Raw genomic sequence first — 23,844 nt, 5'->3', positions numbered from 1 at the left:
AACATTCATACCAAGTTTGGTTCCAATTGGGCAAGTATTGTCAGAGGACAAGATATTTGAAAGAAATAACATTTAAAATAGCAGAAAAACATTTAAAAGGCAATAACTCCATTATGGCTTAACAGATTATAACGAGAGTGTCACCACAGATAGATCTCATCATGCTAAACACTTTTACCCTATGTCAGAATTCGGCTATACCTAATGGTTTTGGAGACTTATGCGACAAACTACTATCTGACCCCTATGTTCTATTTTCAGTAACAGCGGACATGTTTTTGGATGGATCAAAAATCTACACGTCAGGTCTCTCAATAACACAAGGACCATTCAAACGAAGTTTGGTTACAATTAGTCAAGTAGTGTCAGATGAGAAGAGTTTTGAAAAACTGTTAACGACGACGAACGACGCCAAGTGATAGAAATATCTCACGCAGCCTTTGACAAGGTGAGCTAAAAAAAGAATAAAAAGAGGAAAAAAAGACCAATCGATGATATGTAATTTCAAAGATTTCTCATGACACTATTAATTCAATTTGAAAACTAAATTTATGGGAATTTCCATGTTGATAAAGGAGAATCATTATTTCGCTTGGTGTACAATTGCCGACCAAGGGATTATGAGGTTAGTATCCCCCTTTTCGATTGTTTTGGATTTTGGGCTAAAACCTGGCAAAACTATACAAATGAGTCTACAAACCTACCTACCTACTTTTAATTTCTGGACCCAGTATTAAGCTCCAGTTTATTGAAAACAAACACTAAATCAAATATGTATTCAACAGTTTAAGATGATGAGAGTTAGACGCGTGTTACATCTAGAAATGAAGTATTAGTAACGCTCGAAACGAAATAGTTGTTACGAACTTGAAACGCTTAGAGTGGGTCTAAAATACCATATCATTGTATCATAACAAGCTAATGCCACCCTTGCACAATTGAATATAAAGTCTAGTTCTAAAATACGGTTTCTCTAGTTTGATATTGATAAATTGAAGAAGTTTCAAATGTCTATGTTAAGTCTGGTTTGAACAACATTTTAGTTATAAAATATCACCTTTTGGAATTATTTTCTAAAACTTGCCTTGAAGAGTTGGCAAGGAACGGCAATTGGTAGTTTTGTTTATGACTTGGGGTATTTGCAACGTTAACAAACAAGAACAGTAATATATTGCATGTTATTGGACAACTTTGAGTTTGTTATAAAACAAAGGATATCTAATATACACAAAGTAGAAATAACAGCAAATGTTTGTACAATCTTTAAACATTGCTTATGACCTATACGTATGGAATGATATTAACTCCTTTGAAACCGTTCCAGTCAATTGCTATATTCTATATCAGATTTTTATACACTGCAATAAAACCGTCATTACCAAATATTTGATAGATTTTCCATCCGTTGTTATATTTCTTGGCATCAGAGCGAGGGATTTGTGTCTTTTTATTGTGATCTTTATGCCTAATTTTACTCTTATCACTTGAATTTGAATGTTAAAGTAATAATGAATTCAACGCCCTAAATAAGTTGAACAAATTTTGTCACAAGACTGTAACTGTAACGGTCAGGATGATATGACAAAGTTATTGCAACCCTTTCAAAATAACAAATAAACATTGCATTTTTACATCGTTAACAGCAGGGAGTTTTTTTTATCACTGAGTGTTAAGATATTCAACGAGTAATTGTGACGTAAATACCTAACTTTAGATAAAAATTCCAAAACATTCATTTTTGTGATATTATTGCCGATGTCTTTGTATTATATAAACCCTACCTGAATGTATTGGTTTATTTCCTTACAGTGTGTCAATATTAATGAAATTGTCATTATGTTTGGAAGGTAAAACTATGTTAATGGTGGTCTCAATAAAATATTTCTTTTCCCCTTACTTTTCTTAGATTCGTTGTGTCATGTTTATTTTTGTACATAACGTATATAAGTTACATAAGCTTTTTTGACTATTTCAAAACTTGAACAGGATAATAGATTTATATGCTTCAAAATGTATGCTTCAAAACATACCTAAGCGTCAATAGAAACAATTCAGAAAAAGTAATCAAGGGAACCATGATTCTAGCGGAAATCAAAAGAATGTAATCCATGGACAAAGACTAGACATGGAAAACAGACAAGCACAACAAAGAAACTAAAGTAACTAAAATAATACATACAAAGTAACAACGTAAATGAGCAACTCAGACTCCAATAAAAACTGGGAGCATGGACCAAATGCACCAATAGGGTAAGCGTCCTCTGCTTTTCAAGAAACATCTGCCGAGTTGCTCATAAAAAGTACGGGGTAGACGAAGGAGACATCAAATTTTAAGTAAAACCAGCTAACAGAGAACGCCCTATATACACAGTGTTCCGCACAGAAAAAAATACAAGAAATTAATTCAGAAATTTATCTGAAGTCCCGAGTTCGTAAAGAAAGTTGGAACGTCGCAGCGTACTCGTAAAATGCAACCAAAAATGTGAAGAACAATAGCAATACCAGAATTCCATACAGTTCTTGAATTGGTCCAATACCTATAAAAATAAGACACTACGAAGAAAACAGAAGAACGTTCATGCAATACGAACTCCAACTATGAGCTGTTTTGTGTATTTGAAGATTTTGATGGACTAACAAGCTTATATCGATGAATCTTAGAATTACGTGTCTTTGAATGCTAGAATTTCATACTCCTAAATTATTGTTACTATTCTGGTAGTAGTCGATTTATAGGCTTAAATGTCGGCCTTTAACAGACTTATACAATAATGCTGTGACTTACATGCTTACACTTCTGACTCATTAAATACAAGCAGACGGTAATCTACTAATATTCTTAATTTTTTTACTGTTTAATTATTCGACTTTTAAAAACGCACAGACGGCTAAATTTTATTTCAGTTCTTACACACAAAAAAGACAAATAAGATTAAACTTTTGACTCTTTCAGTGTTAAGATTAATCGACTTAAGAATCTAATAATACTTAGTATACACTTAATGTACTCTAACCCTCTGACTCTTTCTAGAATTATAGACAGTAATAAGACAACAGATTTAAACTTCTGACTCGTAGCTAACATGTAGAAGTTTCATGAATAGCATCATACGTATGATAAATCATCAAGTATGTGTGTACACTGTACTATCTGCTGGACATACAAATGGCATTTCATACTGTATCGACATGTTAAGTATCTGGATAAATATCTGGCATCTAAAAGACTCCTATCACTTCATCTACTATTATTGTAAGTGCCATTGGAGCTAAATGATAGCTACAAATGTTAATGCCTTACTTTCGCAATTATGTTTTGTGTTTGAAGGAAAAAGAAAAACAGCAATTGACGTTCAGGAATAGTATCTGGTAAATAAATGTTTTACCTATATCAAAACAAGTGTCAAGTCATTTTATCAAAAACATGGCATAAGCAGATTAAAAAATGGTGGTCCACACTTGATGTTATATTTTTTTTATTATTAAACACTGAAACAATATCATTCAATAAATATTCATTAAACATCATGTCATATAAAAAAAAGAAAATAGAATATAGATTTTTCAGATTTTTCTCTAGGAAATAATTAGGGGATTGGGTTAGGCTCACTTTCGAAAACTGGATGTAAGCATAATGCATTGTTAATGCTGATCAATGTTTACTACAGAACTTAACTGCTGATTGTAAAATAAATCATTTAATTCTTGACTCAATATTCATTTCTTGTTAAAAACATAATTTAATCTCTTGCTAATTTTTACGATCTTAGCTGTGAACTTTATTATAAGCCACAAAATACCTTTAAATTTGGACATGCTTCATGATCCAATTAATACTGCTAACTTGATTCCACTGGTTCTGATTCAGACTGATATCAATAGTAACAAACAGAATCGCTTAAAAGATTAAAAGTTGTCGGTTTGACCAGGTAATACAAAATGACCTATTGTTGTCTGTGTTTACAAAAAAACGCAGACTGGCCAAACGACGGTTTTAGCGAGCATCACATAGAATTCACAAGCAATTCTGACATTTTAAAATTTCAAACAGTTCTAGTCAAAATAAGGAATGCTGTCTTAATCAAAATGTAATTTTGATTGGAAATTTATGATTTTTTTTATTTCGATGTTACAGGTAAAAATGTTTCGATCTTTCAGGGATAGGAGTATTTCCGGGATACCAATGTAACAGTTGTATAGCATAGGCCAATGAATAACATAAATTAAATAAGATTATGAAAGCAGTAGTCGGCATGATATTATTGCAAACGATGAGAAAAAACAAGGTAGACGTACATCCAAACTAATTAAGATTAACCTTCTAAGACAGTAATATGCTTCATAAAAACATAGAACTCATTTCAAGACAAATCAGTGAACAAGGTTTGATATTCTTAAAGAGATGCAAGAACCAAATAAACACATAAGTCACCCATTATCCACGTCAAGATGAAAGAAAACAAATATATTTATCTAAACTCTTCAACTTTCCAAAGTCTGATGAAAACAGGTGTGTTTGAATGGCTTTCTTGTGCTAATCAATCTTATCGAGGGTGTGCTCTATTTTTTACTTATCGCTGGCGAACAAGGAAGAAACTGCTGATTTTCTGTTCTTTCTTTTCATGCTTCTGTTGTTTTAATAGCATTTGTACGTGACATACACAATGGAATTATTTATTTAAAGTATTTAATATAAGACTTTCAACATTTGTGCATCACTTCAGCCAAATATTTCTAAAACGGTTTTAGAAAATATTTTGAGATTTAAGGTACATTTATTTGGCGCGGTTTGTCTAAATGATTTTTATATTCCAAATTTTTATATTATATATTCTTTTTTTTTGTATTCTATAGATGGATCAGTGATATATCATCCTTTCCTTTTGACTATTGCCTATTGTTTATCAGTACAGTAAATTTGGTATTACCCTTTATTTATATATTATGATTAACTTTGAAATTAATAACTTCAAGAAAAAAAATTAACTAATATTCTCAGACTTAATATTAGAGAAAAAAACATAGAGAAAATTAAGAAAAAACACGTTGACGGATACAGAAACTGAAACCATCCTAATTTTCTATTCTCTTTTTCTATAGGAAAATTACCAATGATAGCCCAAACATTCCTTTCATTGGGATAAACAAATTAACAAAGGGTATTGCGAAATTAAAGTTCAAAGTCAAGGACAAAGCAAGTAATGCTCGAGATAAACGTAGTCCCAGTTCATTATAAAAGCAACAAATGCGCAATGGAACTAAGCCCAATGTGAAAAATGGCTTGTGGGAGAGTAATCAAGGGAACTAAGGTTATAGCGGTAATCAAAAGAATGCAATCCAGGGACAAAGACCAGACATGGAAAACAGACATACAAAACAAAGAGCATAAAGTAACTAAAACCATACATATACAAAGTGACAAAAGCAAATGAGCAACTCGGACTCCACTAAAAACTGGGCGCATGGACCAGGTGCACCGGGAGAGGTTTACTTTTGTAGACGATATAATACATTTAGATGTTCGAAAATGTTTTCTTACAACATGCAAAATTTCAGTTTGAAATTAAATAAAAGATTGCATAATGTAGTAGCCATTTTAACAGAATGAACGGGATACATGAAAAAGTAGTAAAGTATTACAAAAACTCATTTTTCTGTTGTCGGAAGAAGAGTTCAATATACATACAGTCGCACTCGCTTTATGGAGTACTTATGTACTTAAAAAAAAACCATTCTTAAATAATTAACTTCGCAATTTCAAGATCAAGGAAACGAAAACCGAGAAGAAAAACAATTTACCACAATTCAAGTGGATTATAAAGTAATGATGCAAGAAGGGTAATGATTATGCAACATCATTAACTGATCAGTTCTTGATTAAGAGGTACGCTTATCTGTGTTTTACAGGTAATAAAAACAAACTCATTGGCTAAAGCACCAGTAACCCTTTCTTCTTAACCGGAATTAAAACGAACACTGGCTTAAAAACAGTTAAACCTATACATGTAATTTATAACGTCATTACAAAATATAGTACAGTGATGTTATAACTTACTTTATTTTATACTTCCGATTTTTATTTTTTGTATGTTTGTTTTTGTTTTTGTTTTTTGTTTTTTGTTTGTTTATTTGGTTTTTTTTGTCTTATTTTTGTTTTCATTTATTGATTTATTTATTTGTGAAATTGACGACTAGAGTTATTTAAATCATTATGACTCATATTCTTGTACCTTTCGAAACAGAACGGCCAAAATGTGCAATCTGTATATTGCATATGCAATCCCAATAACAAATTAATGTGGCCACAAATGTATGTTATTTCAAATGCTTCGCCGATGCCTACGTTTCTTAAGTCGTTCAAAATGATACATGCAGACAGGGATGTAATAAGGTGCATGAATAAGCGCTATTCAATAAGGGCACGAGTCGAAAAGATGGGTGCCACTGGTGGAGCAGGACATTCTTACCCATCTGGATCACCTAATGTCACTCACGGCTTTACTGTAAAGGTACTTTAATTCGTGGTTTGGAGGTTTTCAGTAGACACACCAATGAAAATCTCCTGTCAGTTGGGAACCGAACTGCGTGGTTTGGCCTACCCACGAAAACCACGAAAATTGGTACCCCACGAAAAATAATCCTTTCACAGTATATTGAAAGTGCATAAGGTTTGTGTGTTGTCTTGTTTCCTTATCTGCAGTTTTTATATGTAATTTCTTTCATACCGTTACCAACATAGTGTATCTAGATTGTACTGGTTCCCTGTTTTTGCGTTTCGGCCATGAAAATGTACACGGTTCTAATGTTGCCGAGTTCCTTTTTTTCTGTTTTGATGCTTCCGTGTAATTTTCCCGATTTCTTTAAGAACACAAGTCAGAAATACATATCGTTAAGCCAAAATCATTTACATCTAAAACTTGCCTTAATCATATCTTATCTAGACGTTCACTGCCTTTATTTTATTTCATAATATGTAATACGCTAGTAAGAATGATAAATATCATGTTAATATAATTTCTAGTGATAAAATTTATAAATCATTAACATGGCCATGATATCGTTCAAACTGCCAAATAAACTTTAAAAAGTAACAAAACAAAAGGTTTCAATCATAGTTCAAGGATTTGGGTTTAAATTAAAAGCAGATAGAAGTAAATCTGATTCCTATCAAGTGCCATACTTCAAAGTTCAATAACTTTTTAGACTGATGTTTACTTCCTTGCTACGATAAGACTTTTTAACTGCACCTGAACTTACAGTGTAAGAGAAAACATTTCTAAAAAAGAACTTCAAATTTCGAAACTTCTGAAAATTCGACGAGTATACTATACACTCAAAATAAAAATGAACAGTTATGACTTGAAACTCGTTGTCGAAAAGAAATGATAGGGAATCGCTGGGAATTTTTCAGACCTTTCTATACGTTTATATATCTTCCCTGTATCAATTTGATCCGATGGAGCTGTGTAGCGAATAGAGCCGTCACACTCTGAGACGTTTGTATAATATTGATTTGTTGTGACCTGCATCGTTAATTTGATCCTCTATCCTATATAATAACATCTAAATGAACTGTCCCGTACTACCATACATCGTGTACTAAGTTACAGCCCTAGATTAATCCTACGAGGAGGAATGACCCGGCCAATATTTTTATAAAGCCTAGCTGGCCGAGTGGTCTAGGGCGCTGGACTTTGTGCAGGGGGTCTTGCCATAGATATCACAGCGGTACGAGTTCGAGTCCCGCGGAGGGAACAACCAAAATTTGCATCGCAAATTTGACAGTTCTAACATCGTTGGGAATTTTTCAGACCTTTCTATATATATATATATATATATATATATATATATATATATATATATATATATATATATATATATATATATATATATATATAAAATCAAGTCTGCCTAGATGAAGTTTCGTAGTTTGTCTACTTATCCTATCAAATATCGGCAAAACTATACCAAAGCGTCAGTAGTTGGACAATTCAGATAACATGAACTGAAAATGAAAAAAAGGAAAAATAGACGATCCACAAAAGTCCTGCTCTGCAAGTAGCACCCGTCATATTGGAAACGAATATCAAAATCATGCAATACATCCTATCAGAATATTTTATCGAGGTGTACAGAATGAAATAATAACCGAAATAAGGATAGAGGTTGAAGTCGATCAATGAGACCAATTTAGTTGACCTGACCTTGGATATCAAAAAAAGAATGCATGGTTATGAAATGTTTTTCATAATACCTTACTGAGTATGAAAATTAGCAAGTTTGAAAATATCAACTTATATATCGAAGCGTGGTTGAAATTACAAAATTTCAATAAAAGAATAGTTCAGATAGTACACGGCCCAAACGTGAAACAAGAAATTAGAAGTTCTACATACACAATGCTGTGGACAGAATAAAATAAATACATATCTAATCTGAAGACAAAGAAAATCTCCGGGTAAAAAATATCAAAAACATTTATTTGTTCTTGATGAAAATGTTACTACGAGAAATACTTGTTGTATGATGTTTATATATTATGTACAATTACAAATAAAATACAATGTTAATGCAAGAAAGACAACTCATAATATTTAAAATTCATAAACGAACTCTAGGTAAGTGCCCGTAATATAATATAAATCTTCCGTAAGTGTTAAAGGATAATTTTGATTCATTGAGATTTTAAATAAAAAAGTATTAAGCAATTTATGTGTTTTTCTTTTTTTTATTTTTCATGATCATGTTAAATATACAAGAATTTTTCCGGTAAAACGAAACAAGGTAGACTAACATCGTAACATAATTTGACAATACACGTTATAAACAGGTGAGGCTAAAATTAGTCGTGGTATAGAATATAAAAATAGTTAGCTATAAGATATAGAGAATCTGTTACCGGCGATTTAGATAAATAAATGATTGACAGAGCGGATAACGAATTCAACTACCAGATATCGCATTGCTTTAATTTTTCTATTTTAAAAAGACAACTTCTTCAGCCCAAAACAACCTTAAAAAACAATATCTTATTATATAAATAAGCAATCTTTTTGACTTAAAAATTTTCAACCATTTAAATTGATGTCATAATCACTAATTAAACCATTTGATTATATGTAATTGATTGACTGGTCATGATACCACGTCCCTTAGCAAACATTTCATGTTCTTCAGGACGAAAACAATTGACCAATTGAACAAACCATATTGTGTACACGCTGAACCAAATTTCTTTGTGCTTATTCATAAAAGCATCAGCACATTGGTAGGCATGCTACCCAACTCGTTTTGTTTCTGATTCCGGCCCAACAAGCCGTCACTCTATCTCCTTACATAGTCTTGGCGGAGAAGCATTGACTACCAGTTCGAAAGTCATCAGTGTGACTAAGTCGTGATCGAACCAACGATCGATTCCTGCACTAAAGGAAATCACGCTGTCCTGAGACCATCGAGGCGATTGAATTATAAAATAAGCAAAAACTAGAAATGATATAAGAGTACTCAAGGGAACCAAGATTCATGTGGAAATGAAAAGAAGGTAATCCAAGTACAAAGACCAGACATGGATAACCAGACACATACAACAAAAACATAAAATATGTAAGCAATCTCACAAAAATATTCCATGTTTTATACTGACTTTATTAAAAAATATTTACTGCTTAGTTCTCTGCAGCGACCGGTCATATATTATTATTACTTTCATGCTTAACCTCCTGTAAAATTTTATCAACATTTAATATGAAGATAAGGATTACTTGCCCTTACGAAGTATACATTTTAAAAGTAGGATCATCTCTCTTTGGAGGCGGCCGACATCAATTATCTTCCTTGATGCACATCAACAGAAAATAATCTTCCTATGGAACCATATGTAATTCAGTGATTAGAAAATGAATTGCGCGTTTAAGGTTTCAACATATAAACACTAAAATTCGGTCAACTGCCTTGGTAATCGTAAAATTATAATCTTCTTTCATTTAATGCCCACCCATCTTAAAGCTATTAAGGTTTAAGGAAGAGTTGTAATAACGAGGTTTCAACATGTTCAATCCTGATATTTGGTCATTTACCTTACGAAGCATTGTATCCTTTTTTAAAATCTCTATATGTTGCTGATTCTGCCTATAAAATTGCGCTCAAGAGGTTTTACATATAACTTTGGATTATATCTCTATCTGCGTGCATCGCACAATAATTGTCTACATTTATCACGTTTGTACAGTATGTATACAAAACCTGTGTAAAGTTTAAATAATATTAGTATAATACTTTGTGAGTTACATATTACACGAAGTACATACCCTCTAAGAGTTACCGACGGGTTGAGTCAAACGTCTACTGCTGTCACCGTTGGTAATGTTAATAAAACAGATATCCCTCACCATCATATTTGCATTCCATCAACCTCTTTGCAATATAGAATGCAAATTGTACCCCATTTATGGAATATATCATTGTTCTGGAATTCATAGGTCCTATATGTTTTCAGCATTAAAGTATATTATTTATAGGAGACGATTAGTGACTCCACGAATAATAATACTAGTAGTGGAAAAAAAAACATTTAACAGAAAGGCGTAACGAAAAAACCGAATGTTGATCATTTTACTTTAAAAAAATCAATCGTATGAGCATATATATAACTAAAAACGTATGATTAATTTATAATCAGTTGACAATAATTATAGTAATACAAGACAGGTCCCTCCTAAGATAACTTACGATTTAATATCTTATAAATAAATCAATATAAAAAAGGGTATATTTTGGAGTGGTTGCTTACAGTATATTAAAGAGACATTAATGTAACTTTTTTTCAAAAGTTCGAATCCTTTCACAACTATTTGTAATCACTATCAAAAGAAGGATAACTCAAAAATAGTTATGTGAATATGTTTAAGAATTCTTTCCACACGCAAAAAAATACTTTCTAACTTATGGTTAGCAGCTTTAATTATAAAAAAAACGGTGAGCAGTGCTCACAAACTAGATACCCTCACTCCCATATTTTACAACACCTTTTGACTTCCATTTACTTCCATACTGTGGTGTTTGATAAGTAAAGGATAATAGATGGGTCCCAATATCCCCGTATTTATCATGACAAAGTCCATGTTTTGCTATGTGACACCCCTAAACTGATTCGGATCAAATTTTAAACCAGGAGGTGCAAAATTGAATATACTTTCTTTGAAAGTTTCATTCAATTCCATTCTGTAGTTTAGGGAAGTAACGGATAAGAGACGGGTCCGCCTATGTGCAACGGAAGATCGGAATGACGTAAGTACTGTGTGGTAGCCAGAAATACTTTTTTTCAATTAAGACTTTATTATTTACACAGAAAGTTTCCAAAATATAGAAAACCAAATATAGGAAAGAAAATCCAATTCATTCTATATATTATCATATTGACTTATTTTTTTTATCTTTGCAATGTGAATGTTTTAAATGAAATATTCGTAGATATTTTATAACCACGTTCTTTAAGTTGTTGTATCAACATTATTGAAAGAGTAATCAAGGGAACCAAGGTTATAGCGGTAATCAAAAGAATGCAATCCGGGAAACAAAGACCAGACATGGAAAACAGACATACACAACAAAGAACATAAAGTAACTAAAATCATACATACAAAGTAACAAAAGCAAATGAGCAACTCGGACTCCACTAAACACTGGAAGCATGGACCAGGTGCACCGGTAGGGTAAGCGTCCTCTGCTTTTCTAGAAACACCCACCGAGTTGCTCATAAAAAGTCAAGTCCGGGGTAGACAAACGAGGAAAGGAAAACTATGACCCGTTGAATAAATCAGTTTTCATGGTGCAGATGGAAACACCATAACGATCAACGAGTTCATGATGACGACCATAAAACTTCTGTAATGATGACTTCAATCTTGTAGCAACATAACCCTGTTCCAGAAGCCTATTTGTTAGAGTTCTAGTGCGATACAAAAAGTGCGTAGTTTCGGCAAATAATGCTGAATTTGAATGTTTTCTGTGTTTTCCTGTCCTCTAAAATATCCAAGATACTACACTGGGAAAGATAATCGGACAAGTTATACAATATTGTGCATACATTCGTATGCAACACGACTTCAAATAACAACCTGAATGCCTGAATGATTGAAACCTGAAAGGGGAGATCCCTTAAAATCATCATTTTGATTTTAATAAACATGATTGAAATTTGAACATGAAATGCACCAACCTAAGGATATTTCAAATTTAAGATTTTTCTACAACATAATGACAATTTTCTTAAATCCACTGTTAAAGCGAAGAAATTAAAGGTTAACACAAGGTCAAATAGGCGTTATTCTAACATTAGCCACTGAAGATAAGGGACTTTTCTGAATTATAAATAGATATTCTTTATACTAAATCCCGTTTTCGCAATACCATTATTGATCTGATGACATTACTTTAGGTATTTCAAGTAATCGTTAAATTGTGAGAGCATGCGATGTTTATGAACACCCGTTTCATATTTCTGTACGATTCTAGTGTTTAATAGTACTCATAGACTAAAGCTTAAGCCTGACATTTGAAATGTTAATCAACAAAAGATGAATTTAGTAGATGACACAAGCAGTTTACTGGGTGATGACATTGGATATGAAACTTATTTGGGATCGACATTCTATAAGCAGATTGACCACTAAAAAATAGCCATTTTGCATAATGGCACCTACCTTTTAATGAATTCCATGTTTTCGGTCTGTCGCATCATACCAGTTCGCATCATGATACTTTGGAAACAGGGTCGGTCAATGGCCCATAATTTACAATTCACCAATGCTGAAAGCGCAATGAAATGTTCCGATGTGACAAAGTGTCGTTATCTTACTAGACGTACGTGTGCTTTTGTACTTGATTCTTTATATTTTAAATTTACTTTGCTAAAAAAAAACAACAACAAAGAGGTGTTGGAGTTGCTTTAGTTTGTTCGTGTTATGTATTGTTTTCATATCTGTAGTTTAATAGTAATCTATTTAATGCCATAGATCGTTTTTGTTTCCTGTTTTCACATTCATGCCATGTCCTTGGATTTTGATCTTCGTTACTCTTCGCCGATACTCAAAAGAATCGTTGTATTTAAAAGCTGATCAATGCATAGTGCACCAGATTTGCGCTCTCCAAATCATTATTGTTGAAACATTTTAAAGATAATTTCAATAATATTGTTTCAGGCGCGGTTGTTCCGTACAGATTTTATTTCGTGCGCTGTGTCTTTCCAAGGTCTGGGACAAGCTTGTATATTACTGTAGGCTTAATATCATTACTTATAAATTTTGCTCATTAAATTTACATAAATGAGGAACAGAAGTCTAACTGGCGCTATTAAGTGTAAATCAAAATTTCTGTAAAGTCCCCTCTAAGATAGTCAAGACGATTAGTTACCCTCAACAGTGTATATGTCTCAGTGTAAGCTTTTGTATTTTGTAGATTGACAGTCACTTAGATAAGTGTTAATACTTTGTATCAAATGATAAAGAGTAATCAAGGGAACCAAGGTTATAGCGGTAATCAAAAGAATGCAATCCAGGGACAAAGACCAGACATGGAAAACAGACATACACAACAAAGAACATAAAGTAACTAAAATCATACATACAAAGTAACAAAAGTAAATGAGCAACTCGGACTCCACTAAAACTGGGAGCATGGACCAGGTGCACCGGTAGGGTAAGCGTTCTCTGTTTTTCTAGAAACAACCGCCGAGTTGCTCATAAAAAGTCAAGTCCGGGGTAGACAAACGAGGAAAGGAAAACTATGACCCGTTGAATAAATCAGTTTTCATGAACATGACACAAATCATATTTCAAAGTCGTCTACGTTCATTGGGCTATAACCATGTTTAGAATTAGGTTTGAAGAGAGGATCCTAAATTACAAATTATTAATACAATTTGATGACAATGACCCCTTTCATTATTTCGTTGAAAATAAACGTTTAAGGTTTCATCTTTATCGTTAAAAATACCATAATAAGAAAAGTAACACTTTCTTGTTATCAAGTAAAGATATCTATTTGCATTATTGTCGATGGTTCGGATTTCAATTTTGTATTTGTTGTAATTCATTCTTTGGTTTAATTTGCTTCGTCATTCTGTTTAGACCCATTCACAAAGTTTCTTCTTTCAGGAGAATGGAATTACTCCCAGCAAAACAATTAACAGTAATATCATTACGCGATATGTTTCAAGGTTAATATCAAATTTGGCATGACTATGTAGATTTTCTTATTTTTTAATGGTTATCTTTCTTCAATGAAAACGTAGCGTAGTAGATACATTAAATGTATGTATTAAATTATTTGTAAAGAATATAGAAACCATATACCGTGAACTGATATTTAGCCTAGGATTACCAGTAAATTTTCGTTAATATTTTCCTAGAGGGACTTAAGATGTCCACTCACTTTGTGCTGCGTTTCAAACTTTATCCAAGCCCATACAACAAAATCGATTTACCAATACATATAAAATTCAGACAAAATTTATGATTGAGGCGATTCATAATATACAAAAACCACCAATCAAACAATATATTTTTGTCTACGTGTACAACATTTTTAGCTAAAGCTAGTCCCTTGTATTCATATATGTATTTTTGAGAAAACAATGCATTCATCTCCCATTGAAATCAACCAAAATCAAAGTAAATCAAGAACAAAACTCATTCAAAAATTTCATACACAATATTCATAAGTTGTATCTCTTAGTATCTCATAAGAGCAACAACCCAATTACATATTTAGACTGGTAATTCGTTCTGTAACTGGTTCTGATTTAGACATAAAGGTGGATGTTTTTATATGCATGAATCACCTCGTGTCTGGTTTTTATATGCATTGGTAAATAAGATTAAGACTCAAACCTTTAACACTGGCTGTCCTTGTACAATTATATAATATGGCAAGTTCTCCAAAGACTTTGGCAGGACCCATCGTACACAACTTCTGTCCATCTTTGGTTACCTCTACTTTTCCATCTGCAAAAAAAGAATGCTAATATGTAAACTTTGATATGTAATTAGCCGACTAACTGAATGGTTCTCTTTGGCAACATAGGTAATTATTATAGAATTAACTAATTGTGTACCGTGACTAAAATAATGCTGATTGATTCGCAGTTTGCCATAATCAAAATATTCAAAATATTCAAAATAATATTCAAATAATCAGATATTAAATAACGTTTTGATAAAGATAAAGAATCAATCCTTAGTGTAGACTTCGATCCATCAGAAATTAAGTTATAAGGAACGTTTCTTTTAAGGGGCATCTAACCATTTTTACGGTTTGTAAGTGTATACTGTCCAAACCATTTCGTATGGCCTTTTCAATAATAAAAACAATTGTTTGAATAAACAATTTGACCCTTTTCTTCCTTTTGAGCCTATTGTCTACTCTCTAATGTGCTATGACGCCATAAACGTCGATTGGCCCACAGTCTGCAATTTGAATAATCTAACACTACAGGAAATAACGTTCCGAATAATGCCATAAGTTTCACTTGAAAAGGAACAAAATTAGAAATAAATTATCAGGATAGTTTATATGTTGACCAAGCTTGCATAACCAACTATGGGACAATCTATGCATGTTCATTAAATGCTTTGTGGTCTACTAAATGTAGATTCGGTAACAAATGCCTAGGTAACTGGTTTTATCGCATTAACGTGTAGAAAAATGGGGAAAATCTTTGAATATAGGATGAAGTTAAGTATTCGGAGAAAAAAAATTAAGAAGGCATCATTTTACAATAACCATTGGTACAGGGTTTGACTGTGAACAAAAATACCTGAAATAAAATGAAAAGGTGAAAGAATTCTTTCGTGTGGGGAATGTGGGTAGAGCCTGATATACTGTGTTTCTTATATAACTGTTATATGAAATCATTATTTATATTAAAATCTCTTTAACCGTCAGGAAAATCCATACTCTATTTATTGTAAATAGACAAAGTGTCTACGGGCACAGACGTCACCGACTACGGAAGCAACATGTTTTTATTAGATTCACTTAATAGGGAGAAACTTATTTAAATTTATTCCACAAGTTACTGTTTTGAAATACGAACGTTTTCGATAAAGAGATACACATATTTTCTGTCCATTCGGTCGCTTCGTTGGCGTTCGAAACAGTGACCCCATTTAGCAAACGTCAAATTAAGTTACTCTTATGTTTCTGACATATATTAGGGCTTTGATGAAAATTGTTTGATTATGCAGTCGTCCAATCAAATTATACATATACATCTGACAATTATACAGATTGTGTATGAATGATTTCCACTTCAGCTAAAGACGTACTAAGTACTTAATCATATTTATAGATGACTACTAGACTCAATTTACATAATAAGAAAATATGTGTTAAACGGTATTTTTTTCGACTAGGTGAGCAATTATTTTCTGTTCTTGTTCTGTTGGTACATTGAATTCGTCAGCATTCCTTTTTAACATATCTTAGACATAATTTGGTAGTCCTTTTGAGATGGTGTATGCTTCGTAGAACAGTAGGATCCGAACTGATTTTATTGCAAACAAAAGAAATACGATTGTACATATATCCATGAAAGCTGGCTTTATTCAAGGTACAGAAAAGCATTTGACATGCCCACTTAGAATAGCATTCTGCCAAGAATGACCAAATGGCAAAAATAAAGGCTTGTAATATATATTTTTTCAGTCAAATATAAGGAGAATTGATACGGTGAATATGCCAAAGAGACAACAGTCCCTGCGAGATAAATACTATGTGTTTAAGGCCACCACCATTTGTCTTCAAAGAACGACGAGGAAATCATATACCCACTGGGCAGGCTGCACCTGGCCCCAAAACACTATACACAAGTACACAAAATAGTTGCCTCTATATACTCCAGCAACATAAAAGTAAACTTAAGGAGGCAGACCTAGGGTAAGGGACACAACTCTAACGAATCATTGGAACGTTTGTATTTAGCATTTTACATCAATCTCAGGTAAGCATCAAAGTAACTTGGATTGATTTCATTCTGTTTCAAATAAAAGCTTGATAGACTTCGGTGAAATTGATTATGATACAAACATATCACTGATTTCAAGAGGTATGTCCCTTACCTTAGGTCTACCTTCTTAAAGTTAAATCGGCAGGCACACACATGTTATCTCGGGTTATAAAAATATATTTAGGATCCCTGTCAATTATATATCAAAAGCGTCATAGAAATTGTTACCTTTACATAAAGATACTTGTGTATAATGTTATGGGGAAAAGGATTTAAGAAATCTGAAGATTTTAGATGAACAGTGAATATCGAAAAAAGAAACGTTTACAATGGTGGCGATAGAACACTAAAACGTACAACTTGTTGAATATCGCATAGACTAAACTTATCAGTAAGAAGTGTGTTACAATACGTGATACGTATGCTATTAACTAATTCCTATATACACCAGTAATACGCAAAAACCGACAAGATAACTCTAAAGTGAAATGAATCAAACATTTACTAAGAAAAGAGATCAAATTGGTAGAATATCGTTCTTTCTTTTGAGTAAAATGGTCAGTTTTGAGTCAGTTTAATATATTCATATAAAACACGGATAAAGCAAACTACTAAATGTTTATAATTCTTTTCGGGTGCATGTGTTTAAGAGGCATTGACAAGTAAATGCTAATGAAGCTTTAACTCTGAATTATATAAACAATTCGCAACTACACTTGATTAAAATCATGTTGGTCATGTATTACGGAATAACTTTCACCTAAATATTTGGTATGTTGTTAAATGTCGGTACCACCTATCAGAGATGTCTTATTCTAAACAAATGTTTATCCTAGACACGGATAACCATCAAGTTTAGTGATAAATGTTTACATGAATACTGCATGTTATCTGTGATCGGACTAACATTACTGTAACCTCAACTTCACTAGGTTTATTGCGCAGTTTAATCTATCATTGAACGAGATCATGTCACTTTTTTATGATAAAGAACTCGATGGAAATGTGCATTACTAAAGCTTCAAACACATTGGTGAAATAGGTTTTATACTTCTAGGCAATGAATAGAACTTACAATGCATATTAACCTAAGAACATGTTTGTAATCACGTTTGATGTATAAAATACGTGAACCAAATTTTCTCGTTAAATTTTCTAGAATGAGATGTATAGAAAAGTAATGCCAATTTTCCATTCATTGGTGACAATATTCTGACTGCATTGGTGTCTGTAAACTTCAATTATAGCATCTTAACACTTACTAATCAATCAAAGTACTAAACAACCAATAGTTTACAGAAATTCTTGAGATTGTTGAGAAGTTTAAACGGAAGATAATTAAGATATTTTCAAAACATCTAGGTTTTACATTATTTGTCCAATTTTTTTTTTCGGTAATTGTTATCTGTAATTGTTACAACGTCGAGTTTGTGAGAAAAGGCATCAGACGCATCCTATTTATCTTGTAGCTTCAGTCGTTCTATTGAGAGTAAACTGTTTTTGTTTTTTTTTCACTTCATTTTATTATTATTATTATAAAAAAAAATTCCCAACGATGTTAGAACTGTCAAATTTGCGATGCAAATTTTTTGTCGTTCCCTCCGCGGGACTCGAACTCGTACTGCTGTGACATCTATGGCAACACCGCCTGCACAAAGTCCAGCGCCCTAGACCACTCGGCCAGATAGGCTTTAAAAAAATATAGCTTTCGCTGGCCGGGTCATTCCTCCTCGTAGGATTAATCTAGGGCTGCAACTTAGTACACGATGTATGGTGGTACGGGACAGTTAATTTAGATGTTAATATGTAGGATAGAGGATCAAATTAATGATGCATGTCACAACAAATCAATATTATACAACGTCTCAGAATGTGACAACTCTATTTGCTACACTGCTCCATCGGATCAAATTGATACAGGGAAGATATATAAACGTATAGAAAGGTCTGAAAAATTCCCAACGATGTTAGAACTGTCAAATTTGCGATGCAAATTTTTTGTCGTTCCCTCCGCGGGACTCGAACTCTAACATCGTTGGGAATTTTAACAGACCTTTCTATACGTTTATATATCTTCCCAGTATCAATTTGATCCGATGGAGCAGTGTAGAAAATAGAGTCGTCACATTCTGACACGTTGTATAATATTGATTTGTTGTGACATGCATCATTAATTTGATCCTATATATATACAACGTCTCAGAATGTGACGACTCTATCCACTACACTGCTCCAACGGATCCAATTGATACAGGGAAGATAACGTAAACTTATAGAAAGGTCTGAAAAATTCTCAACGATGTTAGAACTGTCAAATTTGCAAAGCAAATTTTTATCGTTCCCTCCGCGGGACTCGAACTCGTACCGCTGTGACATCTATAGCAACACCGCCTGCACTAAGTCCAGCGCCCTAGACCACTATCCTACATAACAACACCTAGATGAACTGTCCCGTACTACCATACATCGTGTACTAAGGTACAGCCCTACATTAATCCTACGAGGAAGACGACTCGGTCAGAAAGCTATATTTTTATATAGCCTAGCTGGCCGAGTGGTCTAGGGCCCCGGTCCTGGCATTCCGTAGACCTAGGAGCCTAAAAGATGCCCTAGTAAGAGCAGAGATTTCATCTCAGCCCAAACAGAATACAACGGGCCAGTGTCGACCATGTGGAGATAAAAGATGTAAGACCTGTACCCAGATGCTACACACCAAAACATTTGAAAGCTACTGCACAGGAAAGGAATTTGCCATTTTTTGCGACGTGACTTGCAAAACCGAAAATACCATATACCTTCTCCAGTGCCGATGTGGTATGCAGTACGTTGGCGAAACAGAACAACCTTTCAACAGGCGTATGAATGGTCATCGCAGTGACTACAAATGCAAACCAGACCTCCCTCTAAGTCGCCATCTTAGATCCGCCGGACACACCCAGGAGGATCTCCACAACATTGTTATTACGACCAAAGAACATAATAAAAACTGGTCAAAATGTAAAAGAGTATCTCGGGAAAGCTTTTGGATGAAGAAATTGCAAACAACTTCTCCAGATGGAATTAACGAGAAAAAAATAATTCATTTTTAGGTCTTGGTCTAAGGCTGGTACAGCACTACATGCTATACATCAATACGCCGTACTTCTATAGTTGGACTTTTTATTTTTTTCAATTGTTTTCCACAGTTAATTTTCACTTTTAATTTTGATAAAAAGACCCTCTTTGTTATTTTCATTCTGGCTCCTTATCAGTTGCTTATGTGAGCCTTTGATAAAGGTACAATCACCCACAGCGTACGCAATTCAGCTTCTGAATCTGTTTTGATGTTGAACTTTGTGAGTTTTATGCTCGTGAAGTTTTGTGAGTATTATGCTCAAATAGTTTTATGCCGAAGAAGGATATCAGTTATCCAAAATATTCAATTTAAATTTTACCATCTTCTGGTGATGTTAAACATATTTAGACGCTTTAATTTATTGTTATGTTTCGCATCGTTTTTAACGATCCATCACCCCGTAAGAGTGATTGTTGACTATTAGACGATTACATATATATATATATATATATATATATATATATATATATATATATATATATATATATATATAATAACATCTAAATGAACTCTCCCGTACTACCATACATCGTGTACTAAGATGCAGCCCTACACTAATCCTACGAGGACGAATCACCCAGCCAGCGAAAGCTATATTTTTATATAGCCTATCTGGCCGAGTGGTCTAGGGCGCTGGACTTAGTACAGGCGGTGTTGCCATAGATGTCACAGCGGTACGAGTTCGAGTCCCGCGGAGGGAACGCCCAAATATTTGCATCGCAAATTTGACAGTTCTAACATCGTTGGGAATTTTTTAGACCTCTCTCTCTCTCTCTCTCTCTCTCTCTCTCTCTCTCTATATATATATATATATATATATATATAGATATATTGCTGGGTTTCTTCTGGTAATTATTTCATTTTTTTAGCAATTGTTTTCTTTCTAATTTATACATATTTTTTATAGAACATGTATACTATCTTTTCATTCTACTCTCAGTGAGACGATACACTTACCTTCCATTACATACACCAAAGAACCAACATCTCCCTCCTTTATTATTAAGCTGCTGTTGGAGTATTCAACTGGGTACATACAATCTACAATTTCTCGTATCTGACCCATCTCTAAATTCTTCATAAAATCGTTGTCTAGAATTGCTTGTTTTATTAAATCTCTCGAACTGAAAGGAAAAAAAGCATACATTCTGTAAAAAAATACCATTAAGTATGCATTGTTTTGTGGAAAAGGATAACGTACAAAGCTATTACGAAAATTATGTAAATGTTCTGAGAGAACCGGGCTACATTTAAAATGTATTTAAGTCAGAAAATTGGGTTCAATACTTTGGTCGCAAACCAAAAAAATCCCGATTTACCCCCAGTATAAAGCTCCGTGGTTGCAAACATTATGCCCCTGAGTTCAACATCAGACGCTATTACTTTATAATTTAATTTCAGTAGTAAGACGTTTTCTGATTGGATAACAATTTTGTCCATAATACACGCAGGTTATTTACTGTGCACCACGTGGTTGAGGTTATTTCTTTATATATTCAACAACTAATTATAAATGCTGTTACATGCTTGACCAGTATGAACGTTTGGAGCCTATAACTATATTTGTAATTTGGCAGAGATATTTTAAAACTAATATGTTACTATCATACAATACTATCGTTTAATGTTGTATTATGTGGTATTGAGCATAAACATCAACCATGAAATAGGAAATGTTAAAAAATTTGGCCAAATACTATTATGATTGAAGATAAGCAAACCATGAGTTTCTAGATTAAAATGAGAGGACCATAAAAAAATACAATTACAAATGTGTTCATGATTCAACAACTTAAACACATGTAAGCTACATTGACCTCCAATTCTTGTTGAAAAGGCTTTTTCGAACACAATTAACATCTATGCTTAAGGGAATACATTTAAATCACAAAATGCAGACATTTATACTTGTTGTTTTCAAGCTAGAACATACATAATGTAGTACGTTTATAAAATTGCATCACAGTGATAAAATATCGCCAATAACCTATAAAGCAAACTACTGGAATTGTGCAGCGTAAAAAATTATCAAGTTTTGCAATAAAGTATTTCATCTATATTATAAAAAAGTACTAAACTCTAAGTTCTAGATCATTTTGCAAAACAAAAAAAAAACGATTTATCAGTTTTGTCGTGATGAAGATTTTCATGTTATGATGCAGACCTAGACTCGTAAACATTATTCCGACACTGATAACTACTTTTACACATAAAATACTATTTCCTAGTCTTAATTAGCTTGGGTGTCTCTGATATAGCTATAATCTGGCTAACGTACTTAGAACAAATTTTAAACACCGTTTTTGAACTTTTGTATGTTACATGCAGCATGTTTAAAATATGATTTTATGCAGTACCGGTACCTCTATATATTTTGTATTGAAAAGTTAGTATTTTTTTTTTTGCCATTAATGTCACAGAGAGTCTTAATCATTACCAAAACAATTCGGAAACCTGCACGTGTGATCAATTTTTGAAAATCATTAATATCAATGATCAAGGGTACATGTAAAATAAAAATACCTGGAAACAAGCATGCCTTAAAATTTAAATGATTTGGACATAGAGTTTGCTGTATTGCACTCTGAAACTTCCCACTCTATGGTACATGTAAATGAGGGGTTGGGAATGAGAATTTTGTATAGGTGATAGGGATTTTGAATAGGCAGGATGATTAAATAACCTAAAAAATAATTAATTACAGAGAAAACTATATTAATATCGAATTGAAATTAAAAATTTAAGTTTAAATGTTGAAGAATCTGAAAATAAAAAAGTTGATGATATTATAACGAGAATTACAATGGGAATTCTATGGATAAAGGGGGATGGCACATGTTGAATAAAGTTTTTTATAATTCAAGTGCTTTTACATTGCCATACAAAAACTTATTCCAAAATAAAAATAAAATGCATCGCTGGTCCATAGAACCAGCAATTATCGGCACCTTGGTCATTAGAACAGTTCAAGTATCTTATTATATAAAAAAAATATCAGACTATATTTAAATATCATTTATATGAGATTTGATTAAACAACAAAACAGTTTTTCATTACTTAAATTGATGCAAACACAAATACCTAGGAATAACTTCTGTATTTAACACCATCTTTTTACATACAATTTAATTTCATTTTACATCCAAATATATTTAGTACTCATCTGGCATTATAGTCGAAGCTTTTGCAAATACAGTATTTCCTCAATGGTCACATTTCAAAAGTAGTTTTCATATAAATATCTAATTAACTACCAATCCATATAAAATGGTGGTGATCAAGATGCAGAAAGGCCCACCAAACAAACGATGATTTTTTTCTATTTGAGTACTGCTCTGTATTTTATAGAACACCATCTCCACTCAAGTCATCCAAATCAAGAACGATAACTCTCGCAAATGGTCAATTTCATATAATACACATTCATCTTTTATCTTCTAAGTGCAACAATCGTCATGTGATCCGTAACTGGTTTTGAATAAAAAGTAACAATGATTATTTAAACATTCATATAAAAACTACTTTCTGGTACTTATAAAGACAGAGTATTTTCCAAACTTTCATAACGGTTAAGCACCGTCATGGACTTGTAAAGAACTTTTTAAATACTGTTACATCATTGATTCCTCTGCAATACAAATGGAATTAATTGGAATGAATGTAGTGATTAAAAATTCTTAAAACAATTAAGCAGACATGAAAGAAATGTTATTTCTTTTTTAA

The 23,844-nt window shown here is 32.8% G+C and overlaps 1 protein-coding gene across 3 annotated transcripts in view; it reads right to left on the bottom strand.

The window, feature by feature from the left end:
* The window catches only part of LOC148619893 (cGMP-dependent protein kinase 1-like), an 83,738-nt gene that overhangs the window by 30,891 nt on the left and 29,003 nt on the right, over positions 1–23,844 (bottom strand). For all 3 annotated transcript variants that reach the window (XM_088580285.1, XM_088580287.1, XM_088580286.1), the window contains exons 2-4: positions 21,078–21,244; positions 14,889–15,002; positions 12,702–12,807 (exon numbers count right to left, since the gene is read on the bottom strand). In XM_088580285.1, coding sequence (XP_088436411.1) covers positions 12,702–12,807; positions 14,889–15,002; positions 21,078–21,244 — 387 coding nt within the window. The remainder of the gene's footprint in view (positions 1–12,701; positions 12,808–14,888; positions 15,003–21,077; positions 21,245–23,844) is intronic.

The sequence above is a fragment of the Perna viridis genome, chromosome 4, assembly GCF_037379345.1.
Source record: "Perna viridis isolate PV_CMFRI_1.1 ecotype Kerala chromosome 4, ASM3737934v1, whole genome shotgun sequence".
NCBI classification, from domain to species: Eukaryota; Metazoa; Mollusca; class Bivalvia; order Mytilida; family Mytilidae; genus Perna; species Perna viridis.
This window is presented reverse-complemented; position numbering and strand designations above follow the sequence as displayed.